At 44.0% G+C, this 26,737-nt stretch overlaps 1 protein-coding gene across 3 annotated transcripts; it reads right to left on the bottom strand.

The window, feature by feature from the left end:
• Positions 1–26,477, bottom strand: LOC137431037 (uncharacterized). Of its 3 annotated transcripts, none has more exons than XM_078781340.1 (8): positions 26,098–26,477; positions 25,795–25,892; positions 25,577–25,643; positions 20,800–20,897; positions 20,582–20,648; positions 11,310–11,394; positions 4,329–4,380; positions 1–473 (listed from the first exon to the last, which is right to left on the bottom strand). In XM_078781340.1, exons 1-8 carry the CDS (start codon positions 26,125–26,127, stop codon positions 323–325), a joined length of 648 nt encoding a protein of 215 aa, XP_078637466.1. In that variant the 5' UTR covers positions 26,128–26,477; the 3' UTR covers positions 1–322. The 3 variants fall into 3 exon arrangements, with proteins under 3 accessions (XP_078637466.1, XP_078637465.1, XP_078637467.1); XM_078781339.1 differs by having other exon boundaries at positions 8–473; positions 11,310–11,397; XM_078781341.1 differs by lacking the exons at positions 4,329–4,380; positions 11,310–11,394 and having other exon boundaries at positions 82–473.
• Positions 26,478–26,737: the final 260 nt, after the last annotated feature.

Below are 26,737 nucleotides of genomic sequence, written 5' to 3'. Positions count from 1 at the left end.
CCATGTACATGTATACCCAATTTTTTTATTTTTTAGTAAAGTAAGTTTCTAAAATGGAAAAGGCCCTTCTGAAGTTAGTTAGTTAACCTTGAACGAAGGCAATTTTATTAGTACGGTTGTACAAGGCACATCACAATGTCTGTCCGATTCAATTGTACGATTTATATCGTATGAGGTGTGATAAATGTGATCTGAAGGAGTTGAAAGGCAACCATTATGCTGTGGTAGATGACAAAACGAAGCAGCAATAGTGCTGCTCATTTAAATGTGTATGTGTGTAACAATTTCTGACCCCCAACCTGTGCACATACATGAAAGAATGCTAGTTGTTGAGATCCATGACGTTGCTGAGTTGCAGCAGCCTGCCCTTCAATTCGTTCTTCTGCTCCATCCAGTAGTGCTCCATTTGAACAGTGGTGTTGAGCAGCTCGCCAGTTTTTGAGTGGATCATCTCGACACGTTCCTTTGTGGTTCTGGGAAAATGCAGTGTGAACACCCCTGTAAATAACTACATTGGCACTCCAGGTTCTCCTCAACCTCTCAAGTCACACCAACGTTAAGTTCCCAAAATTATTACTCTGCGCTCGTGAAGCGAAAATCAGGGTTCGGCATTCGGTTGCGTATGTGTGGCGTACGTACGTGTCTACATTTTTAAAATTAATTTTCTCGGCAACTACTGGTTCGATTGACACGAAATTTTGCCATAGGAGCACCTCCGCCTGTAAAAAAATTTTATTCATAATTATGACATCATAATTCACGTGGTATGGACGCCATCTTGGAAAAACGTTACACTTCTATATCTCCCAAATCGCTCAATGGAAAATAATTAAATATGGCTTATTGGCAAGTAATCCCCATGGGGAATAAGACATGTTGATGATGTCATCGGTGCCTTCATTATGACGTCATAATTCGAGAAGTACAACGCTTGATCTGATAAGTATGAAAAAAAAAAATTCCTCTGCAACTGTTAGTCCGATGGACACGAAAATTTCAGAATATGAGCGGCGACTCCTGTAGAATTTTTTAGTTATGACGTCATAGGTCACGTGGTGCAGGTGCCATCTTGGAAAAAAAATCGAAAAAAGGTTGCACATCTATATCAGAAAGGTCCATGGAAAAAATTGAAACATTGCTCATTGTCAAGTACTGCCCTTGGGGAATAAGATATGTTAATGATGGTCATTGGTGATGGTCATTGGCCAACCCCCGCTTGCGGGGAAAAATGGCCTCTAAAGGTGGTTTTTTTATTGGTACCTTAATTATGACGTCATAATTTGACAAGTACAACGCTTGATTCGATCAGTATGAATTTTTTTTTCTCTGCAATTCTTGGCGCGATTGACACGAAATTTTCACCAAAGGAGCGCTTCCTCCTGTATTATAATTTAATGATAATTATGACATCATAGGTCATGTGGTAAAGACTCCATCTTGGAAAAACTTTGCACCTCTATATCTCTGAAACCACTCGATGGAAAAAAATGGAGACCTGGCTCTGTCAACTACTTCCCATTGGGAATAAGATATGTTAATGATGTCATCGGTGCCTTCGTTATGACGTCATAATTCGACAAGTACAACACTTTTCCAATCATTATGAATTTTTTTTTCCTCAGTAACTGTTGGTCTGATGGACACGAAATTGTCACCATTGGAGCGCCTCCTCCTGCAGAATATTTTAATGATAATCATGACGTCATAGGTCATGTGGTACAGGCACCATCTTGGAAAAACCAAAAAACGTTGCACCTCCATCTCCAAAACAGCACCATGGAAAAAATAGAAATGTGGCTCATTGTAAAGAACTCCATATGGGGAATAGGTGTTAACGATTACGTCAACGGTGCCGTAATTATGACGTCATAATTCGACAGGAACAACGCTTGGTCTGATCAGTTTAAAATTAATTGAGCGTGATCTATGCAACAATTATATTAGAGAATGTAAATTTATGATGTCATTGGTCATGTGGCCTGGCCTTCAAAAAACCTGGCTCTGGATCAAAATTTCTGGATCTGTGGGTATTGGATCAAAAAAAAAAAAAAAAAACGTCCAACAACAGAAGAGTTGGCTCACACCAAGTTGACTGCGCAGGTTAAGTATTCTATGAATACCATCTAGTTTTAATAATTAATCGTGTAGCACCTTGATAAACAGCCAGACTGGAATGCTGGTGTTACATATCGTATATAAATGAATGTGTTAATTATCCTTATACAGTAGGGTGGCCAATTTTTATATAGTTTTTTTGTTTTTTTTTTAAATATCGCACACCCTCCCATTTTAGGGGGTTAGATGAAAAATAACAGTAAAATTTTTAGGGCAATCCAACAAGATTAAGCGGTCTCCCAGAACCCTCTAAAAGTACTCTGTGTGACAGCTTTCGGTGAAATTTCTGGTGTCCATAACTTTGTTTCTTCTCAGACAATTCTGCGAATTGCAACGAATTTGTTTGTTTATTAGTACAATCTATGGAAGCTTCTGGTTTGCAGCACCTTTGGCGACAGCTGCTCATACAAATGACTTATTAATGCGACAGCTGATCGAAGATTACCAACAAGTTGACAGCAAAATTGCCAGAGTCACAGAAAATAAAATGCGGCTGCACTTGTGGTACCTAAGTGAGGACCTTGCAGCACTGCCTTTGTTCAGCGATGACATCACTGATGAAGATAAGGGGGCTATCGTCAATGCTCTGCAGAGAGATCCTCTCCCAGAAGATGTTCGACGTATGGCTCCAAACGAGATCCCTGAGTTCCGGAACCTTTCCGTGGCACAGTTTGTCACACAGCGCTCGCTCAACCTCTTTGAGTCACTTCATTTGTCACAGGAATTCCTGACGGCCGCAGTAGACACATGGTTCGAGCGTGATGACTACATTGCAGCGTGCAAGACTGTTCGTGCGCTGAAGGTGGTGAACTACTGTGCAGAACGTGCAGTCTAATTGGCTACTGACTTTAATGAAGTCCTTACCAAGAATAACCAGCAGCGCCAGCTCCTCTACCAGGTCGTTGAGCATCACCGGAAGCTTCTGCCAACCAGTGCCACTAAAAATCAGCTGGTCAAGAGCACCAAGTAACACTGATAGCCTGACTGCCCTGGCACCATTGTTTTGTTACTAAACGGATTTTGTTTTTAAACACTGTTTTTGTTTTCGTTTGTGTTAAAATAATGCAGTTTCACATTCAAAATTATTTAAACAAAGTGTTTGATTTTGGACTCGATGATGTTGTTCATGGGGGACTTTGGGGGCCATTTGTGGGTCAATGGGGATGATGTATTTTTTTTTTATATGAAAGGACTTATTAGATCAAGCTAAAATTTGGGTCCACATGGAGGCTGGTGTACATTTGAAAATAATTGGCCCAGAGAAAAAAAAGTTATGGACACCAAAAATATCAACGAATCCGGTCTCGCAGAGTACTTTTAGAGGGTTGTGGGAGACCACTTACTCTTGTTGGATTGCCCTAAGATTTTTACTGTGCTATTTTTTCATCAAATGAGAGGGTGTGCGATATGAAATTCAAAAATTTAATTTTTTGGGCCACCCTATTATACAGGTTGCCCTCACTTGTAGCGACATCCCATATACCATGTGTCAATTTTTCCGAAGTCCTTCACGACCATTGTATTATCACCACTCATATCGACAAGTCCTTGTATCCTCGCGTGTGGCACGTGTGCAGGAGAGATTTGCACCCGAGTGTGTCTGGCGTGGGTGAATTTGGCCTACATCGGAGCCATGTCATGAGTGGCATTTGTACTGCGGTAGCATGATGTATATGACGAACGAAACTAAAACTAGATTTGAAAGAGAGAGATGGAGCCGTTGAGTGGAAAGTGCAGACAGATCTGTGTGCACAATGTCGATGAAGCAACATGCTCCACACAGTGTTGGTTCTACTGAAGCAGTTTCTTGGCAAGTGTTGCAACTGTGGACCAGTCATCACATGATACGGGATACTCAGATGTAGGTGCAGGATCTTTGTTCATGGTGCCGGCGATAACTCACCTAATCTGCGAGAGACCGTGGGATCCTCATTGTCCACCAGCAAATGCCAGCAGACGGGACACCCAGTTTTTAACGTCCGTCCGTTTGAATAATCAAGATTCGACTATCTTTTACAAAATGACGCCGAGCTGACCTGATTTCAGAGATGTTTCATTTGAAGTGTTTGTTATTGTAGCAGAAACGGATGTTATTGTTGTGGACAAAGCTTAACCTAACCCGGATTGCTGTCTGGTTATTTTACTGCCCCCCCCTCCCGCCCCCCCCCCCCCCCCCTGAGTTCCGCTCCACTTGCACATGAACCATTACTCACTCAAACTGCTGATAGATCTCGTTGAAGGTGTTCTCAACCATTGCTTGCTGCTCTGAAATAGACCACACACCAAGGTGATATTGCAGGTAAACTCAACTTTCAATCTTCTTAAATCTGGACACCAGTTATATTAAATAAATAGTTTCTGGAGTGTTTGCGATCAGCTTTGCTGCTTGGTTTGAGATTTCAAACATCAAATTGTTTTGCATCAAAGTTTTGCATCAAATTGAGAGGTCTTTCAAAATTTGAGGCTTGCCAACTTGTTTTTGTATATATTTAACCCTTTTAAATGCCCTTTACTTATATCCTGCCAGGATACACCTCATTATCCCTATGGATTTGGCATTTCCTTGAAATGAAAATACTATCTAGTTTCTATCTAGGGGGAGCACTCCCCTTCCCCACTTCTCAATGTCAAAAATATGGGCTTTGTTCGCAGTTATTAGAGATTTATTTCTGAGTTAACATGTGTTGTTGTTTTGGTTTCATGATGGGTGCACTTGGATTAGGTCTGTCGTTTGTTGCCCACACAAAATCAGCGACACTTTGTTGCAACATTAATTCTCCAAGTTATCTTTCTGCTTGTGTCAGGTAAAATTTCAACGTAGCATAAAATACAGACATCTGAATTTTTTTGATGTTGAATCATGATGATGATGTTGAATCATTTGATGTTTGATGTTGATGCCCTTTGATGTTGAATCCATCCATTTCAATTTTGTGCTTACAGCTTCGACGTATCACCATGGATTTCAACTGGAGCCGCTGCATCATTTGTCAGAAAGACAAGGATGAACCGTTAAAGTGTCCCATGAAGTCCTTAAATAAAGGCATTGATGGAGCAGATGCCTATAAATAATTTTTGTTAATTGTGGAAGCATTTCGAGCCATTGATGCTCTTCCTACTGAGCTCTACTTTGGAGAAGAAACTGCTGACAGTTTCGCTTCACATGCTGCTTCTTGGCACAAGTCCTGTCATTTGAAATTCAGTAACTCTAAGATTGAAAGGGCCAGAAAAAGAAAAATGAAAGATTCCAGTGATGCTGTAAGCAAGAAACCTATAAAGCGCCGATCATTTGATGTTGAGAAATGCATCTTCTGTGAAAAGGGAAAAGAGGAAGATGCCCTACATGAAGTTAGCACCCTAGAAGCAGACAACAATATCAGGGAAATGATAACCGAACTGAATGACACAAAACTCATGACTAGAATAGTTGGAGGTGATCTCATAGCACTTGAAGCAAAGTATCATCTACTGTGTCTAGTGAGCTTAAGAAACCGGTACCGTTCTCACATGAGGGCATCTCAAACGCTGGATAATGATGATGAAAAAATGAATGAAGCACGTGCATTTGCTGAACTAGAAAGCTACATCAAATGCCAAGTAGACTCAGGAATATTCTTCTTCAAGTTAAGTGAAATTCATACTCTGTACGTAAATCGTCTCGTTGAATTAGGTATCGAAAAAAGCGTGAACAAGACAAGGCTGAAAGAACATTTGCTGATAGACTTTCCAGAAGCACAAGAACAATCTGATGGGAAAAACATAGTTCTTGTTTTCAAAGAAGGAATGAGAAAAATCTTGAAAGAAACACTTGAAAAGCGAGACTTTGATGAAGATGCTGAGACAATTGGGAAAACTGCATCCATAATACGAAGGGACATTTTGAAACACGAGTGCTTCAAGTTCTCTGGTTCCTTTCCTCTAGAATGTCAGGAAAATTCACTTCCATCAAGCTTGAAATATCTCATCTCTCTGATTTTGACAGGCCCTCAGTTTGGTGAGCAAGATAAGCGTGACTCTCAAACTTGCCTCACAATTGGGCAGGAAATTGTGTTTAATACGAAGAAACGACCATCACCTGGACCATCATCGTCTTCAATGAATCCGAGACATTCCCTTGACAGCGAGCTACCGCTCCCTATCTACATTGGCATCAATGTACATGCACAGACTCGAAGCAAGAAACTGATCCAACAGACAAGAAGGAGCTGTTTGCCTTTCTTACAGCCAAGATCGAAAGATTCAACTGGCCACACTGCAAAAATATCAATGTCACTTCAGAGGAAAGTGTGTCATCTTCAGGATCAGACAACATGGAAAAATGTAATCACGAGGAAGCCGACACCAGGATCGTTGTCCACATTGTCCATGCTCTTCAACAAGGAGCAAAGCAAGTGTTAGTGCGAACAGTAGATACAGATGTTGTAGTAATCATTGTAGGCCAATTCCATGAGCTCCTCAAGACCCAACAGTCGACTGATATCTGGGTGGCCATTGGAATGGGAAGGAAATACAGATACTACCACATCAATTCAATCTGCCAGAGTCTTGGGACATCGAAATCACAATCCCTGCCTGTGTTTCATTCATTCTCTGGATGTGACACAACATCAGCATTCCGTGGCAAGGGCAAAAAGTTAGCCTGGCGGGCTTGGCAGGCGTATGATGATGCTACAGAGGCATTCACCTACCTAGCAAAGCATCCTTTCTAAAAGCTGCATGTTGGCTCTGAGATATTCCAAATCTTGGAGAGACTGACTGTAATCCTATATGACAAATCCAGTCCACTGAGTTCTGTCAATGAGATGAGGAGAAAACTCTTCTGCCGCGAGAATCGAACAATGGAGAACCTGCCCCCAACACAGGATGCACTGCTGCAGCTTGTAAGAAGGGCAATATATCAGGCAGGAATCTGGACAACAAGTACTCAGTCTCTGCAAGTGATTCCATCTCCAGAAGACTATGGCTGGACCAAGGAATCAGGATCCTGGGTGCCGGTGTGGATGACAGTTCCAGAGGTCTCCAGAGCATGCCGAGAACTGATCAAATGTTCCTGCAGAGGAAACTGTTCTACCTGCAAATGTAGCAATGCAAATCTGGATTGCTCTCCACTCTGCAAGTGCAGCTGAAAGAAATAGACTATGAACTACTGCATTGCAAGATACATCTGTCTCATTTCTGTTTTTGTTTTTTTTGCTAGAAAATTGGGGGGGGGCTGCAGCCCCCAGCCCCCTCCCCCCGGTTCCAGGGCCAATGCTGAAGATCTCGCATGTGCTTCATTTCAAAAATAGGAAAATCTAAAATCAAAAGTTGGGACACAAGATGAGCTCTGCCAAAATGTGCCTCATAATTATCACAAGCAAAGAAAAATAATATTATGGTATGGGGGGGGGGGGGCTCCCCACCCCAATCGCCCGACCATTTGCCCCTGTTCTCAGGAACCTCACATTCTAAGATGAAACGGAGTGCTTAAAAATGGTATGTACCAAAAAATTGTGGTCATAGACAATATAAGATTGGTGTAAAACCCGTATTTCAGCAATATGGGATGGGAGTAGTGCCCCTGGCCCCCTGACCCGGATCCATGACCCCGTTCAGGTGGCACCCCTTCTAAAATCAAAAGTTAGGCTAAAAGGAAGCTCTGTACCAAAAATGGCGCTTTTATCCAACCTGTAACGATATTTCCACGAAGCCACCTAACTATAAAGGGGTTGGCGTCAGGAAGGGCATCTAGCCATAAAAACATTGCCTCAAAAAGAGAACCATGACAATTACGACTACATATGGGTAGGGTACAGCCCGAAGTACCCCGTGGGGGACCCCACTCCCTCTCGTCAAAACTCAAGGTGGGGAACCCGATCGAAGCAAGGGTGGAAATCATTCCATTTATGACGACGAAACGTCTGATGCCCGACGTGGAGATCGGTTTCTGAGGTTTGGGACATGGAATGTAGGGACAATGACAGGGAGATCAGGAGAAGTGGTGGAAGTATTGGTCAGAGGAAGAGTGGACATATGTTGTGTGCAGAAGACAAGATGGAAGGGAAGTGGTGTGAGAATGGTGAAGGGTAGGCAGGGACAGAAATACAAGTTTATGTGGCAAGGGTGCCCGGAGGGCGTGAATGGTGTTGGTGTCCTGTTTTCTGAGGAGTTTGTAGACAGTGTGGTGAGTGCGACTAGAGTGAGTGATAGGTTGATGATGGTGAAAATTATGATTGGAAAGCTCTTGGTGAACGTCATCTCGGGATATGCTCCGCAGGTTGGTCGGAGCAATGAAGAGAAGGACCAGTTCAGGTGTGCGATAGAGAAGCTGATGGAAAACGTGAAAGATGAGGAAGTTGTTGTGGTAGGAGGAGACCTAAATGGACATGTGGGAAGGAGTATGGACAGTTTTGAGGGAGTTCATGGGGGTTACGGATATGGTGTGAGAAATGGAGAAGGTGAAAGGATTTTGGAGTTTGAGGATGGAGCTGATTTATTGATTTGTAATACTCAGTTCCAGAAAGAGGATAATAAGCTTGTTACATACACGTCAGGTGGGTCGACGACAACCGTTGACTACCTGATGGTGCGTAGGCGAGATAGGGGGCACCTCCCGGACAAAAAGGTGATCCCGGGGGAGGAGGCTGTTTCACAGCATCACTTGGTTGTCTGCGACATAAGGGTGAAAGGTGCGAGGAGAGCTCGGCGGGTGAAGTCACTGGGAGGCATTAAAAGCGAGGCTGAGTAGGGTAGAGGATGATGTGGTTGAGCTTGAAAGTGGTTGGATGTCAATGAAAGATAGTCTGTTGGGAGCCGTTGGTGAGGTATGTGGATGGACAAAAGGACCACCGAGGCACTCGGAAACATGGTGGTGGGATGAGGAAGTTGGAAAGAGGATTGACGAGAAGAGGAAGAAGTTCAAGGAGTGGCAGAAGGCGAAGGGTACGGGGGCAGACAAAGCAGAGCATGAAAGTTATAAGGTAGCCAAGAAGGCTGCAAAGAAAGAGGTAGCAAAGGCACAGGAGGCATGTAGGAAAATGTTCGGAGAACGCTTGGATTTGGAAGAGGGTCAGAGAGCGGTATTCACGATTGCAAAGCAGATAGTGAAAGAGAGGTGTGATGTGATGGGGGTGAGTTGCTTGAAGGATGAAGTGGGACAAATCGTTGTGGACCCAGATTGAATTAAAGGAAGATGGAAAAGATATATGGAAATACTGTTGAATACAGAGAATGAATGGGATGGCAACATAGAGAGTAACCCAGTTTTAGGACCGGCAGAGAAGATAACTGAGAAGGAAGTTGAGGAAGCGATAAAAGCAATGAAGAGTAGAAAAGCGGGAGGGCCGACGGGAGTTGTGGGATATATGTTGAAGGCAGCGGGAAATTGGGGTGTGAAGAGAATGACAGAGATCTGCAATCTGGTGGTGAAAGAAGGCCGCATTCCAGTGGATTGGGAACTGAGTACCCTCGTCCCTTTATACAAGGGGAAAGGTGACCCTCTGGACTGTGGCTCGTATCGAGCGATAAAGTTATTGGAGCATGGAATGAAGGTATTGGAAAGGGTGTTGGAGAGGAGGATAAGGAAGAAAGTGAAGATTGACGAAATGCAGTTTGGATTTATGCCAGGAAGAGGAACGACAGACGCGCTTTTTATTGTGAGGCAGTTGCAGGAGAAGAGGGAGAAGTTGTTTCTTGGGTTTGTTGATCTGGAGAAAGCATTCGATAGGGTTCCACGTGAAGTAGTGACATGGGCATTGAGGAAGTTAGGAGTGGAGGAATGGTTGATCAGAGTAGTGATGGCAATGTACAAAAGAGCGCGCACAGCTGTAAGGACGAAGGACGGGAACAGTGGTGAGTTTGAGGTGAAGGTGAGAGTGCATCAGGGGTCGGTACTAAGTCCACTACTATTTGTAGCTGTGATGGAGGTGCTGGCTCAGAACGTAAAGGAGGGTTTACCGTGGGAGTTGTTGTATGCAGATGATCTGGTGTTGATTGCAGAAAGTATGGATGGACTGAAGGAGAAGATGAACAAGTGGAAGGAATGTATGGAGACAAAAGGTCTGAAGGTGAATATCGGAAAAACGAAGGTGATGGTAAGTGGTGAAGCATGTGGTGAGGTGGAAAGAACTGGGAAGTGGCCGTGTGCAGGAAGGGTGTCGGAGTAAATTCCATTCAATGTACAATGTGCGCTGAGTGGGTTCATCAAAAATGTAGTGGTTTGAGAGGGTCATTAACCAGTGTGGCAGCGACATTCAAATGTAAGGTGTGCACAGAGGGAGCTGCAGATGAAGGAAATGTTGAGTTGGATCTTGGAGACGGCGTGAAGCTGGAAGGTGTGAAAACATTTTGTTACCTCGGAGAAATGCTGAATGGAGAAGGTGGATCAAACTCGGCAACGGTTGCTCGAGTGAGATGTGCATGGAAGAAGTTTCGGGAACTGAGTGGCGTGCTGACGAGGAGGGGAGTGTCGTTGAAGCTGAAGGGAAAGGTGTATGCTGCATGTGTGAGAAGTGTTATGATTTATGGGAGCGAGACATAGGTAATGAACGTAGAGCAGCAATGAAGGCTGGAAAGGGTGGAAATGCGAATGGTTTGATGGATGTGCGGAGTATCGTTGAGAGAGAGGAAGACAAATGATGAATTGCGAAAGATGATGGGAATAGAGCCTGTGATTGATGCTGTGAAGAGAAACAGGTTGAGATGGTTTGGTCATGTGTTGAGGAAGGATGAAAGTGACTGGTTGAGAAGAGTGATGGAAATGAATGTCGAAGGAAGTAGAGGACGGGGAAGACCGAGAAAGACTTGGCTAAAGATGGTGGAAGAAGAAATGCGGGCAAGGGGGTTAACAAGGAGAGATTCAGAAAATAGGGCAAAATGGAGAAGATTGTCATGGGGACCACAAGGCTAAACCCTGCTCTAGCAGGGAAAATGGCTTTAAAATGCCTGTTGTTGTTGTTGTTCATAATGTGTTGTGACCATTTCAGTCCTCATACTAGATATTCATCGCGTAGATGGCAGCTTCAATCTGGTGGGATGGAGTATCATGATGTTCTTCAGCAGCAGATTGTAAACTCACCCGCAACAATACGATGGCATTTGGTTTTAAAAAGTTTATGAGGGGAAAAATATACTTGGCAGCGAAATGATTCACCGTATACAGTTTGGAGTGTTTGTGTACAATTTCCTAATTCAAATTCATATACTAAGAGCCTTACCTTTTAATAAAGAATCCAGGAACTCTTCTGGGAAATTGAGAGATGTTTGTTTTGCGTTTGATCCCATAAGCTTGCCATCACCTTCCTGCTGACACAACAGCAGAGAATGACCCGGTCACAAGGGCTTCACTATATATAACTGATAAAAATCATTCATTTCTCTGTAGAATCATCGGTAAGTTAAGAACGAGCAAACACACACACACACACACACACACACACACACACACACACACACACACACACACACATATATCATAGCTCGCTCACGACATCGATCAGCCTGTTTCTGGCTTTAGTTTTGATCACTACTAAGATTGAGAATGCAAGTTCACGTCGGTAAATCATTGGGAACATCACTCGGACTTGAGTAACTACTTGATGCAGACAGCTCATGATCCATCCGGAAACCCACTCACAGCCCCATTGGGGGGCACGACCCACTGTTTGAGAAACTGTGATAGATAGAGTCGTGAAGCAAGATGGGAAGTGATTTGCTAATTGGGCCACTCGAGCATCATGATCTGTTTGGTGAGGCAAGGGGTCTCTGATGGGGTCTATCTGAAGCACCAAGGGGTTTCGTGAGGCAAGTGGTCTCTGATGGGGTCTATCTGAAGCACCAAGGGGTTTGTTGAGGCAAGGCGTCTCTGATGGGGTCTATCTGAAGCACCAAGGGGTTTGGTGAGGCAAGGGGTCTCTGATGGGGTCTATCTGAAGCACCAAGTGGTTTGTTGAGGCAAGGCGTCTCTGATGGGGTCTATCTGAAGCACCAAGGGGTTTGGTGAGGCAAGGGGTCTCTGATGGCATGAGCTGTCATGAGTCCTGTTCATGCCAAGAATCCGAATCACCATGATCCCTGACGGTGTGACCTGACATTCAATTTGACTGCAGAACTGATCTTTTCGTCATTCAATTTGACTGCAGAACGAATACCCAAAACATCAGCTTCACTTTTCCCAGAGGTTTGTACACATATGTCCACATTTGGTTGATAAAACTTGGTCATGTGATCGTTTGTAGACTGACGTCATTGCCAATGCAGTACTTATCCTCATCATGTCTCTTTGGACACATCATCCCCCTCCAATTTTTCCCACCCTCTTGTGGTGTCGGCCGGGGAACGTCTGGCCAAAGTCTTTCACGAACCAGCTGGCCAGGCTTAATGTTCGATTTAAGGTGGTGCAAATTAGTACTGCAATTTGTTCAGAGTGCCAGAGATAGCTCGTCTGCTTTTCATGAAGGACAACATGGGATCCTTAACCAATTAATGTCGACAGATGGGAAACCCATCCATCCGAGGGACAGTACACTTTGTGATGGAATGCTTTGTACACAAAAGCACCAATCCGACAGTCGGGTCGGGAGTCGAGCACAGCCAGAGCAGACAACTCGAAGGCAAATGTACTTGCACCCTACGTTCCTATTGGACAATTGTAGACAGCCATATTTTCACATATCTACATGCCCTTGACTTGCACCGAGATCACGCTTGCTTATGAAGTGTAGATTCCCCACAGCAGTTAGCAAACCTCTGTCCATGTTCAGTTGATAAATCTTGATGGTGTGATCGTTTGTAGACCGACGTCATGAATCTTGTACTTAAATACTGATTTGGGGCATTCTCACATGAGGTAATCAGGGCATTTAACCTTTACAAACGCTTACATTGCCATTGTCACACTGATGACAAAATATTGTAGCCTCTTTTCTAATATAGCTAATCTAATATGGCCTCTTTCCTCTATTGTAGATGATAAAATATTGTGATATTGCAATGATTTTCCTCTTTTTTCCCACCTCTGGAACAAACTCCCTCACTCTCTTCAATCCCTCTCCTCCCTCCAGGTCTTTAAAACAGCAGTTCACCACCATCTCTTATCTTCCCCCATCCAAAACCTTGATCTTTTCTACCCCCGTTAATTCACCCCAGATCCATTTTTCTGAAACACCGACTTCTTTCCTGGAAGCCCTAGCTGTGTCCATGTTTTTTTGTTTTTTTACCTCTCCCACCCATGCCTTTTTTCTCCCACACCTCCTCCCCCCAAGCCCTCTCCCTCCCACAGATCTCCCTGCTCTCAAATGTTGTACTTGTGTGCTTCCCTCTTCCTCCCCATAGTGTCTCCCACTCCCTTTATTTCGTCTTGTGTCGGTTTTTTTTTTTTTGTCTGTTAGCTTTTACCCGAGCATCGATCTTGTATCCGAAAAAGAAGAAGAAGAAAAAAAACAAGGCTGTGCACGATACCATTTGCAAAATGATCTGACATGAAATAACAGCCGTTTGCAAATTTAAACACAAACAATAGTTCTGAGCGGACCACCATTGTACCACGTGTCATGGTCCGTATCAACACTTTACGTTGAATTCCCGTTTCTACCAATACACACTCCAAAAAATTGCTCGCTTGAGTTGAGACATCAACGAAGCCATCAGAGACCGGTGCCATGTCCGTATCAACTTGATCTTGATTTCAACTGACGCCATGTTTGTTTATAGCGTGTACACATTTTCAATGTGCTTGTCCCTCCTTCTTCAACTGAGATATGGAATTTTGTTGTTGGATTCGTATGAAGAGTACACAATTCAATTCATATTAATGCTGTTATTGGAAATGAATACTTTGTTTTGACCAAAGTGTTAATACTTGGGAGTGTAGTTTCAAACCATGGACGCATTCTTTGCATTAAAAAAAGATTGCTTAAGAGAGAAGATAAAAAGCTCCAACATATTTTGCATTCCTACTTTATAGACGTCTCCCTAATTAAAACAAGCATTCTGAGTATTGCGCTGCAATACATGTCCCCTACCAAAGTTCAAAGTGCCATAACTTTGTCAAAAATGATCGAATATGCAAATTTATGCACGGTTGATGCTGGTTTTCAAACTTGATCTGAGGTATGCTGAGACACGTGTGTCACGCCTCGCCTCGTTGATAAGCCCGCAAGGTCACTCCGTGGAGCGGCCTGCACGTATTGCAGTGTGTGAATTATATAATTACCAACTCACTGTCTGAGGTACTAGCGATTCAAGAGATATCCTTTTTTTTTTTTTTCCGTTTAATTAACGATATCTGCCAAACCACGTGCCCTATCGCAAATTCCAAAAGGACATTTTAGTAGATTGACATGCTGAACAGATTAGTGAAGTTTCCCCTCGATTGGATCAAAAATGAGGGAGGGGCTCGGTTTTAAAGGTTCATGCTTAAAAACGTCATAACTCTGAAACCATGTGATGCATGACGTCATGCTCGCTGACTTTTTTGTTCGTCATGGGTATGCGATTCTGCCTGCAAAGTTTGGCCTCGATCTGTTCAGCGGTTGCAGAGAAAAAGGGGTTTTCGTGTTTTCACGAAAAACAATATGGCGGCCGAACCACGTGACCTGTGACGTCATAATTACCATTAAAATATTCTACAGACCGAGTCCATCATTTGGTGAAAATTTTATCTCAATCGGTCCAATTATTGCAGAGAAATTGGTTTTTAAAGGAAATTAAAACTTAAAATGGCACTGAGTTAAGGATCATCAGAATCATCAGAATTACCAAAGTTCAAAGTGCCATAACTTTGTTAAAAATGATCGAAACGTCGTGAAGTTCGAACTTGACCTGTAACCTATCATGAAGAAACCATGTGCCAAGTTTAAAATCATTAGCATTAAGCGTTTAGAAAAAAAAGTCCGGAAAACTGTTCTTAGCGTGACGGACTGACTGACGGACTGACAGACGGAGGGACGGCGTGCAAACCTATAGTCCCCTCCGGTGTACACCGGTAGGGGACTAATAATAACTGGAAAGGGTTACGAATTCCGGGTTTAAGGGGGTTACAATTCAGGTCATTTCTTATTAATGTATATTCTATTAAAGGTTGTTGTGATTAAAGGGCCAGGAGCCCTTCTGGGAAAAACGAGATCAGAAACGGGATCGTGAAGAAGAGGAGGAGAAGAAGAAAGGGCGGCCATCTTAAGCTTCGAGAGCTCCGACGCGAGCAGAGGCGATCGTTACCTACTTTGGAACGGAGTTGGAAAAGCCCGTCTGGCGAGAGGAGTTACCTGCGCGGGGTGATTGATTGCCGGTTACGTGTCAAGGTGCCGTGTGGTCCTGGAAGGAACCAAGCGCCCGGCGCTGTTCGCCTCGACGCCTACGAGGGCGTGTACGGGTCGCACCTTGGGCCTGGCGCGCGAAAGAGATTGGAAGGAGACGGTTGAGAGTTGAGACTGCAGCTCGAGACCGAGCCGCCGAACGTGAAGGACAAGGGAACCGTGCCTCTGTGAACCGAAGTCCACGCGTCAGGAGAGCGCCAGATTACTGCGGAACCTGCGAAGTCGGGTATCCTCGCTGAGGTTGTCGAGTATCCTCACTCCCAGCCCCGGATTGGAATCGGACATAGATTCCCCGATCGCTGGATCGACTCGACGTCACCTGGGAGGCGTGCAGGATTCGGACATTGCTTCCCCGATCGCTGGATCGACTCGACGTCACCTGGGAGGCGTGCAGAGACATTGGGGGCAAGGGCCGTGAGTGTTGCCAACACTGTTGTGGGTTAAGGTGGCGCCACCTATACTATAGATAAGGATTGTATGGAAGTGCTGTAAACGCATTGTGATTCCTGTGCGGGAGTTGGGAATATATTGGGGTTTGTTCGTAACCCTTGGTGTGGACTCGTTATTGATTGACTTATTTTCACCCAAGGACCATACATCTTTCTGCCGGGGCTCCCCTCGAGGTTGACCCCGTAACAAAAGCATCTCAGAATACAAAGACTGCCTGCATCCTCTTCAGGGCTGGATTAATCTTTTGTGGGCCCCATTTGAGGAACCATTGCAAAAAAAAATCTGCTTGTGGTACAGCAGCCTCTGATTTACACCATAGTTCTTCAAGATAGTCGTGTAAATTGAAACGAATTTCCCATCAGAAATAATGTAAGAGGCGGAGGTTAGGGTGAGTGCTGCCTCAATCCTCATTTATTATTGTCCTATTTTTTACTATAACAGTACTTTATTTTATTTAAATTATAATATTTAAGATCCACCTGGCATTCCATCTCCAGCAGTACAAGGTCCTCATTTGAGAGTCCCTCCTGGTACGAGTCCAGCAACTCTTGTACATCACCCTCCACCTCATCAAAGCCGACAGTCTTGGCCATTTCGTAGATGTTAGGTCGTGCATTCGACTCAACATTATTCACACAGAAACCCTTAAAGTCGTGAACAAATTGAGGGCAAAGTCTGCCCCATACACCATTCATACAGGAACAGGTGACTTTCCCTCCAGCATTCCTCAACATTACATAGCCAATCCCTTATTGCAAAGGCCTTCCAGAAATTCGTCATCTGGATTATGATCAGTTGATTTCAACAGGTTTGCAAATGTTCTTCGGAGATAATACACCTTGAATGTAGCAATCACTCCCTGGTCCTCATATCACCTGTACAATCACCTCTTTCATACAATCCTAAAACATCCATTTTTACTTCAATAGTGACGACTTTCGGGAACTGAGTGGCGTGCTGATGAGGAGGGGAGTGTCGTTGAAGCTGAAGGGAAAAGTGTATGCTGCATGTGTGAGAAGTGTTATGATTTATGGGAGCAAGACATGGGTAATGAACGTAGAGCAGCAAGGAAGGTTGGAAAGGGTGGAAATGCGAATGGTTCGATGGATGTGCGGAGTATCGTTGAGAGAGAGGAAGACAAATGATGAATTGCGAAAGATGATGGGAATATTGCCTGTGATTGATGCTGTGAAGAGGAACAGGTTGAGATGGTTTGGTCATGTGTTGAGGAAGGATGAAAGTGGCTGGTTGAGAAGAGTGATGGAAATAAATGTAGAAGGAAGTAGAGGACGGGGAAGACCGAGAAAGACTTGGCTAAAGATGGTGGAAGAAGAAATACGGGCAAGGGGGTTAACAAGGGGAGATGCAGAAAATAGGGCAAAATGGAGAAGATTGTCATGGGGACCGCAAGGCTAACCCCCGCTCTCGCAGGGAAAATGGCCTTAAAATGCCTGTTCTTTGTTGTTATAGTGACGGCCTTCCTCTATCTTTTGCTCGCACTACTAACCTTGCTACGCCACGGATGCTTTCTAGTCATGATTGCAAGGGTTACACCTTATTACAGTGGCACATTTCGCAAAATGGGAAACACTTCACTACACGCATGACGCTAACATGGAGGCTTTCCGGAAACTGAGGGAGCGGGAGGGTGAGGGAAGGCAATCAATGCGGGTGTCACCGCTCACACGTCTTCATGTTGGTCTGGTTCAGTGCGAACATTTTATTACAACGTTACTCACGTGCTCAAGTCGTGTAATTCCAATCGCTCGTGAACGTAAATTTTAAAAAAAATGGTGTAAATGACAGGTGTGCACTATTCCAAAAACGCGCAAACAGAACACACTTAAAAAGCGAGCTCACCGTATTGGAACTGGAATGTACACTATTATCAGTGTAGTGACGTCACACACCAGGAAATGGTAGTGTTTTTTCAATTTAAATTTTTAAGTAGCACTAAATTCTTTCCAGTTTTTATTGAAATCTATCGCAGTGCACACTTAAATATATATATATATATGTCTCGGTCATTATGGGCCCCTTCTGATTGTGGGACTGGTGCCGAGGTGCCATTGTAAACCCGGCTCTGATCCGTTTTGTACTCAAACTAAACTTGTAAACAACAACAGCGTAAAAAAAAATTGTACATTTTATGAAGTAGTGTTTTTCCTATTCTCAAAAGGTTTCTTGAAGATTTGATGATGAAAGCTCGAATACTAAAAATGTCATGGCCTGGATGGCACATTGAAGCTCAAAGGTAAATAAATAAACACGGAAGCAATTTTTTTTTTTTAACGGGGAATCTCATGGTTGACGCGCTGCGGTGAGGCGTATTTGAGCTATTTATAGCCACTATGACTGCCCCTTCAGATTCTGACCCAATTTTTTTTTTAACGGGGAATCTCATGCTTGACGCGCTGCGGTGAGGCGTATTTGAGCTATTTATAGCCACTATGACTGCCCCTTCAGATTCTGACCCAATTTTTTTTTTAACGGGGAATCTCATGCTTGACGCGCTGCGGTGAGGCGTATTTGAGCTATTTATAGCCACTATGACTGCCCCTTCAGATTCTGACCCAATTTTTTTTTTAACGGGGAATCCCATGCTTGACGCGCTGCGGTGAGGCGTATTTGAGCTATTTATAGCCACTATGACTGCCCCTTCAGATTCTGACCCAATTTTTTTTTTAACGGGGAATCTCATGCTTGACGCGCTGCGGTGAGGCGTATTTGAGCTATTTATAGCCACTATGACTGCCCCTTCAGATTCTGACCCAATTTTTTTTTTAACGGGGAATCTCATGCTTGACGCGCTGCGGTGAGGCGTATTTGAGCTATTTATAGCCACTATGACTGCCCCTTCAGATTCTGACCCAATTTTTTTTTTAACGGGGAATCCCATGCTTGACGCGCTGCGGTGAGGCGTATTTGAGCTATTTATAGCCACTATGACTGCCCCTTCAGATTCTGACCCAATTTTTTTTTTAACGGGGAATCTCATGCTTGACGCGCTGCGGTGAGGCGTATTTGAACTATTTATAGCCACTATGACTGCCCCTTCAGATTCTGACCCAATTTTTTTTTTAACGGGGAATCTCATGCTTGACGCGCTGCGGTGAGGCGTATTTGAGCTATTTATAGCCACTATGACTGCCCCTTCAGATTCTGACCCAATTTTTTTTTTAACGGGGAATCTCATGCTTGACGCGCTGCGGTGAGGCGTATTTGAGCTATTTATAGCCACTATGACTGCCCCTTCAGATTCTGACCCAATTTTTTTTTTAACGGGGAATCTCATGCTTGACGCGCTGCGGTGAGGCGTATTTGAGCTATTTATAGCCACTATGACTGCCCCTTCAGATTCTGACCCAATTTTTTTTTTAACGGGGAATCTCATGCTTGACGCGCTGCGGTGAGGCGTATTTGAGCTATTTATAGCCACTATGACTGCCCCTTCAGATTCTGACCCAATTTTTTTTTTAACGGGGAATCTCATGCTTGACGCGCTGCGGTGAGGCGTATTTGAGCTATGTATAGCCACTATGACTTTGCCCCTTCACATTCTGACCCTTTTTTTTTTTCTTTTTTTTTCCATATTCTCATAATAAAGGTTTGTTGAACATTTTATGACAAAAGCTCAGATGGTTAAAAAAGAAAAACTAGATGTTATTCATAGAATACGTACCCCACGCAGTCTGGAGAAGGACAAGGTGCAAGCTAACTCTTCTATATATTTTTTTCTCTGATTCAATATGGCGGACAGACCACGACCGATGACATCAATTTATATTTTCCAATATCATGTTGTGTGGATCACAGTCAATAAATTTCAAGCTGATCGAAGTGTTGTACTTGTCAAATTATGACGTCATAAATTAAGGCACCAGTGACGTCATCGTTAACAGTTATTCCCCATGCGGAGTTCTTTTCAATGAGCAACGTTCAAAAAAAATTCCCTGGAGTGGTTTTGGAGATATAGAAGTGAAACGTTTTTTGTTTTTTCCAAGATGGCGCCCATACCACGTGACGTATGTCGTCATAATTATCACTAAAATTATACAGGAGGAGGCGCTGCTATTGTGAAAATTTAGTGTCAATCGGACCAAAGATTGCCGAGAAGAATCTATCTATAATTCCAGTAATCTCTGTTTGTACGTTTGTCTGTGACCGCTGTTTCTCGACAACCACGGGTCCGATATACTTTTAACTTGCCAGGTATATTGCTGGGGACCCGAGGATGTGCCTTTTCAAGGTTTCATATTAATCGGACAATTACTTACCGAGCTATGTCCAAAAAACGATTCAACCAATCAGAGAGCAGCGAACTATCGCGTGTGCCGAACGTGGCGGACACACTCTGCCTCGGATGGCACATTTGAGAGCGTATTCATTTATTTCACGTTTGCAAACTATGTTGGCGTTAAACTATGTTTTAAAACTAATAAAAACGAATTTGCGATTCATTCGCTTTCCTGCGCGTTTGTGCACGCGATGGCGATTTCTTTACCAAACACCGGAAGCCGTTCGCTTTGGACCAAACCATTTCATGTAAATAGAGGGGGGGGATATAATTTTAGATATAGATATAGTACGGGCAATGCCCTAGTTTAAAGAATGCACGCATCGCTCGCTTAACTTTGCTTTTTGCTGACAGACGTGCGCATGCGCACGAGAGGATGAAACTCACCTCCCCGCCCCCCCCCCCCCTCCACACACCCCACCCGTACCGTTCCACTCCATTTGCCTTTATCTTTAGCTTGGGCAGCTTGAGCACCATCTTCCTCCTGGTACTTGCTGTGTGTGGAGGAGAGAAATAAAGTGCAACACATCAGTACGATCTACGTGGGGTTTAATAATAATACGTCATTCCTTCGAAGTCATAACCTGGATGACCTGTGGTAAACTGCAGGTACAATTAATATCTGAGGTAAAATGACAACCCCACCTGAGGCTCAGCAAGATCGGCTCCGCGCTCTCAACCCTCACGGGCATCTTGTCGGCCACACGGCCAACTTCAAGTGAAGTCGATAACATCCCCGCCATCTAAATTAAATTCACGTCACAACCACGAATAAATACACGAATACAGCCAAATATTTACCTGACGGAACGACGACTGTTAACAGAAAAATCGTTTTAGACCTAAACGTCTCACGAACTAATTATATTTATAGACGGTGCATAACCAGATAAATCACAGTGCGATCACGTTTAACATGTAAATTCCATCGCGGGACACGGCGGATACCTCAGGTTTCTTTTGTGAGAGGAATGACATGTCGAACGCCTTGATAGCACAAAATGCGCGCTAAAGGGATCTTCTTCTTCGTCTCGGTCTTGGCGCTCCTCCACTAGAACATTCTCGTAATGTCGAACGTTTTCGATTGAACTCGCAAAATTACACTTCTTCTTCGTCTCTGTCTTGGCGTCCCCGCCACAAGAACATTCTCATGTCAAACGCTCTCGATTGCACTCGCCAAGTGGCTCTTCTTCTTCTTCGTCTCAGTCTTGGCGCTGCGCCACTGGAACATGATCACAGTGACCGTGCTGTATTGCGAATCTGTGGTGGTCGTCCTTGGTTGGAGAAAGCCAAACAGCTCATCCAGTTTCACCGACCCTCTTTCTTTTTTTTCCCTCCAAAACACCTATTTATAGCCACTATGACTGCTCCTTCAGATTCTGACCCAATTTTTTTTTTAACGGGGAATCTCATGCTTGACGCGCTGCGGTGAGGCGTATTTGAGCTATTTATAGCCACTATGACTGCTCCTTCAGATTCTGACCCAATTTTTTTTTTAACGGGGAATCTCATGCTTGACGCGCTGCGGTGAGGCGTATTTGAGCTATTTATAGCCACTATGACTGCTCCTTCAGATTCTGACCCAATTTTTTTTTTAACGGGGAATCTCATGGTTGACGCGCTGCGGTGAGGCGTATTTGAGCTATTTATAGCCACTATGACTGCCCCTTCAGATTCTGACCCAATTTTTTTTTTAACGGGGAATCTCATGCTTGACGCGCTGCGGTGAGGCGTATTTGAGCTATTTATAGCCACTATGACTGCTCCTTCAGATTCTGACCCAATTTTTTTTTTAACGGGGAATCTCATGGTTGACGCGCTGCGGTGAGGCGTATTTGAGCTATTTATAGCCACTATGACTGCCCCTTCAGATTCTGACCCAATTTTTTTTTTAACGGGGAATCTCATGCTTGACGCGCTGCGGTGAGGCGTATTTGAGCTATTTATAGCCACTATGACTGCCCCTTCAGATTCTGACCCAATTTTTTTTTTAACGGGGAATCTCATGCTTGACGCGCTGCGGTGAGGCGTATTTGAGCTATTTATAGCCACTATGACTGCCCCTTCAGATTCTGACCCAATTTTTTTTTTAACGGGGAATCTCATGCTTGACGCGCTGCGGTGAGGCGTATTTGAGCTATTTATAGCCACTATGACTGCCCCTTCAGATTCTGACCCAATTTTTTTTTTAACGGGGAATCTCATGCTTGACGCGCTGCGGTGAGGCGTATTTGAGCTATTTATAGCCACTATGACTGCCCCTTCAGATTCTGACCCAATTTTTTTTTTAACGGGGAATCTCATGCTTGACGCGCTGCGGTGAGGCGTATTTGAGCTATTTATAGCCACTATGACTGCCCCTTCAGATTCTGACCCAATTTTTTTTTTAACGGGGAATCTCATGCTTGACGCGCTGCGGTGAGGCGTATTTGAGCTATTTATAGCCACTATGACTGCCCCTTCAGATTCTGACCCAATTTTTTTTTTTACGGGGAATCTCATGCTTGACGCGCTGCGGTGAGGCGTATTTGAGCTATTTATAGCCACTATGACTGCCCCTTCAGATTCTGACCCAATTTTTTTTTTTACGGGGAATCTCATGCTTGACGCGCTGCGGTGAGGCGTATTTGAGCTATTTATAGCCACTATGACTGCCCCTTCAGATTCTGACCCAATTTTTTTTTTTACGGGGAATCTCATGCTTGACGCGCTGCGGTGAGGCGTATTTGAGCTATTTATAGCCACTATGACTGCCCCTTCAGATTCTGACCCAATTTTTTTTTTTTAACGGTGAATCTCATGCTTGACGCGCTGCGGTGAGGCATATTTGAGCTATTTATAGCCACTATGACTGCCCCTTCAGATTCTGACCCAATTTTTTTTTTAACGGGGAATCCCATGCTTGACGCGCTGCGGTGAGGCGTATTTGAGCTATTTATAGCCACTATGACTGCCCCTTCAGATTCTGACCCAATTTTTTTTTTAACGGGGAATCTCATGCTTGACGCGCTGCGGTGAGGCGTATTTGAGCTATTTATAGCCACTATGACTGCCCCTTCAGATTCTGACCCAATTTTTTTTTTAACGGGGAATCTCATGCTTGACGCGCTGCGGTGAGGCGTATTTGAGCTATTTATAGCCACTATGACTGCCCCTTCAGATTCTGACCCAATTTTTTTTTTAACGGGGAATCTCATGCTTGACGCGCTGCGGTGAGGCGTATTTGAGCTATTTATAGCCACTATGACTGCCCCTTCAGATTCTGACCCAATTTTTTTTTTAACGGGGAATCTCATGCTTGACGCGCTGCGGTGAGGCGTATTTGAGCTATTTATAGCCACTATGACTGCCCCTTCAGATTCTGACCCAATTTTTTTTTTAACGGGGAATCTCATGCTTGACGCGCTGCGGTGAGGCGTATTTGAGCTATTTATAGCCACTATGACTGCCCCTTCAGATTCTGACCCAATTTTTTTTTTAACGGGGAATCCCATGCTTGACGCGCTGCGGTGAGGCGTATTTGAGCTATTTATAGCCACTATGACTGCCCCTTCAGATTCTGACCCAATTTTTTTTTTAACGGGGAATCTCATGCTTGACGCGCTGCGGTGAGGCGTATTTGAGCTATTTATAGCCACTATGACTGCCCCTTCAGATTCTGACCCAATTTTTTTTTTAACGGGGAATCTCATGCTTGACGCGCTGCGGTGAGGCATATTTGAGCTATTTATAGCCACTATGACTGCCCCTTCAGATTCTGACCCAATTTTTTTTTTAACGGGGAATCTCATGCTTGACGCGCTGCGGTGAGGCGTATTTGAGCTATTTATAGCCACTATGACTGCCCCTTCAGATTCTGACCCAATTTTTTTTTTAACGGGGAATCTCATGCTTGACGCGCTGCGGTGAGGCGTATTTGAGCTATTTATAGCCACTATGACTGCCCCTTCAGATTCTGACCCAATTTTTTTTTTAACGGGGAATCTCATGCTTGACGCGCTGCGGTGAGGCGTATTTGAGCTATTTATAGCCACTATGACTGCCCCTTCAGATTCTGACCCAATTTTTTTTTTAACGGGGAATCTCATGCTTGACGCGCTGCGGTGAGGCGTATTTGAGCTATTTATAGCCACTATGACTGCCCCTTCAGATTCTGACCCAATTTTTTTTTAACGGGGAATCTCATGCTTGACGCGCTGCGGTGAGGCGTATTTGAGCTATTTATAGCCACTATGACTGCCCCTTCAGATTCTGACCCAATTTTTTTTTTAACGGGGAATCTCATGCTTGACGCGCTGCGGTGAGGCGTATTTGAGCTATTTATAGCCACTATGACTGCCCCTTCAGATTCTGACCCAATTTTTTTTTTAACGGGGAATCTCATGCTTGACGCGCTGCGGTGAGGCGTATTTGAGCTATTTATAGCCACTATGACTGCCCCTTCAGATTCTGACCCAATTTTTTTTTTAACGGGGAATCTCATGCTTGACGCGCTGCGGTGAGGCGTATTTGAGCTATTTATAGCCACTATGACTGCCCCTTCAGATTCTGACCCAATTTTTTTTTTAATGGGGAATCTCATGCTTGACGCGCTGCGGTGAGGCGTATTTGAGCTATTTATAGCCACTATGACTGCCCCTTCAGATTCTGACCCAATTTTTTTTTTTAACGGGGAATCTCATGCTTGACGCGCTGTGGTGAGGCGTATTTGAGCTATGTATAGCCACTATGACTTTGCCCCTTCACATTCTGACCCTTTTTTTTTTTTTTTCATATTCTCATAATAAAGGTTTGTTGAACATTTTATGACAAAAGCTCAGATGGTTAAAAAAGAAAAACTAGATGTTATTCATAGAATACGTACCCCACGCAGTCTGGAGAAGGACAAGGTGCAAGCTAACTCTTCTATATATTTTTTTCTCTGATTCAATATGGCGGACAGACCACGACCGATGACATCAATTTATATTTTCCAATATCATGTTGTGTGGATCACAGTCAATAAATTTCAAGCTGATCGAAGTGTTGTACTTGTCAAATTATGACGTCATAAATTAAGGCACCAGTGACGTCATCGTTAACAGTTATTCCCCATGCGGAGTTCTTTTCAATGAGCAACGTTCAAAAAAAATTCCATGGAGTGGTTTTGGAGATATAGAAGTGAAACGTTTTTTGTTTTTTCCAAGATGGCGCCCATACCACGTGACGTATGTCGTCATAATTATCACTAAAATTATACAGGAGGAGGCGCTGCTATTGTGAAAATTTAGTGTCAATCGGACCAAAGATTGCCGAGAAGAATTTAAAGAATGCACGCATCGCTCGCTTAACCTTGCTTTTCGCTGACAGACGTGCGCATGCGCACGAGAGGATGCAACTCACCTCCCCCCCCCCCTCCACACACCCCACCGCCCACCCGTACCGTTCCACTCCATTTGCCTTTATCTTTAGCTTGGGCAGCTTGAGCACCATCTTCCTCCTGGTACTTGCTGTGTGTGGAGGAGAGAAATAAAGTGCAACACATCAGTACGATCTACGTGGGGTTTAATAATAATACGTCATTCCTTCGAAGTCACAACCTGGATGACCTGTGGTAAACTGCAGGTACAATTAATATCTGAGGTAAAATGACAACCCCACCTGAGGCTCAGCAAGATCGGCTCCGCGCTCTCAACCCTCACGGGCATCTTGTCGGCCACACGGCCAACTTCAAGTGAAGTCGATAACATCCCCGCCATCTAAATTAAATTCACGTCACAACCACGAATAAATACACGAATACAGCCAAATATTTACCTGACGGAACGACGACTGTTAACAGAAAAATCGTTTTAGACCTAAACGTCTCACGAACTAATTATATTTATAGACGGTGCATAACCAGATAAATCACAGTGCGATCACGTTTAACATGTAAATTCCATCGCGGGACACGGCGGATACCTCAGGTTTCTTTTGTGAGAGGAATGACATGTCGAACGCCTTGATAGCACAAAATGCGCGCTAAAGGGATCTTCTTCTTCGTCTCAGTCTTGGCGCTCCTCCACTAGAACATTCTCGTAATGTCGAACGTTTTCGATTGAACTCGCAAAATTACACTTCTTCTTCGTCTCTGTCTTGGCGTCCCCGCCACAAGAACATTCTCATGTCAAACGCTCTCGATTGCACTCGCCAATGGCTCTTCTTCTTCTTCGTCTCAGTCTTGGCGCTGCGCCACTGGAACATGATCACAGTGACCGTGCTGTATTGCGAATCTGTGGTGGTCGTCCTTGGTTGGAGAAAGCCAAACAGCTCATCCAGTTTCACCGACCCTCTTTCTTTTTTTCCCTCCAAAACACCAATTTAACACACCAGGTAATTAAACAAGAATCGCGCATTCAATTATTATCAAGCAATGGTAAAACGATCTCACCACACATATACGCAGGGCCGGCGCCAGACTATTTTGCGCCCTAGGCAAGGCCAGCTACTTGCACCCCCCCAGTCCCCACCCCCATCCCCCAAAAAATTTTTTGGCCAACTTCGATTATTAAAAAAAGATGTTTTGTAGAAAAAAATAAAAAGCAGAAAAGTTGAAACTGCT

Source organism: Myxine glutinosa, chromosome 7, assembly GCF_964187855.1.
Source record: "Myxine glutinosa chromosome 7, kmMyxGlut1.1, whole genome shotgun sequence".
Classification (NCBI taxonomy): Eukaryota; Metazoa; Chordata; class Myxini; order Myxiniformes; family Myxinidae; genus Myxine; species Myxine glutinosa.
Note: the sequence above shows the minus strand (reverse complement) of the source record. Positions and strands in the feature narration are given on the sequence as shown.

What these genes read in the sequence shown, in the direction of transcription:
- LOC137431037 (XM_078781339.1), bottom strand. Translation starts at nt 26,127, where the DNA reads ATGTCATTCCTCTCACAAAAGAAACCTGAG. An exon ending in AAGGCAAATGGAGTGGAACG is followed by an intron (nt 20,898 to 25,576) that starts GTACGGGTGGGC and finishes AATTTAATTTAG; the next exon opens with ATGGCGGGGATGTTATCGAC. An exon ending in AAGGCAAATGGAGTGGAACG is followed by an intron (nt 11,398 to 20,581) that starts GTACGGGTGGGG and finishes CTGTTGTGTCAG; the next exon opens with CAGGAAGGTGATGGCAAGCT.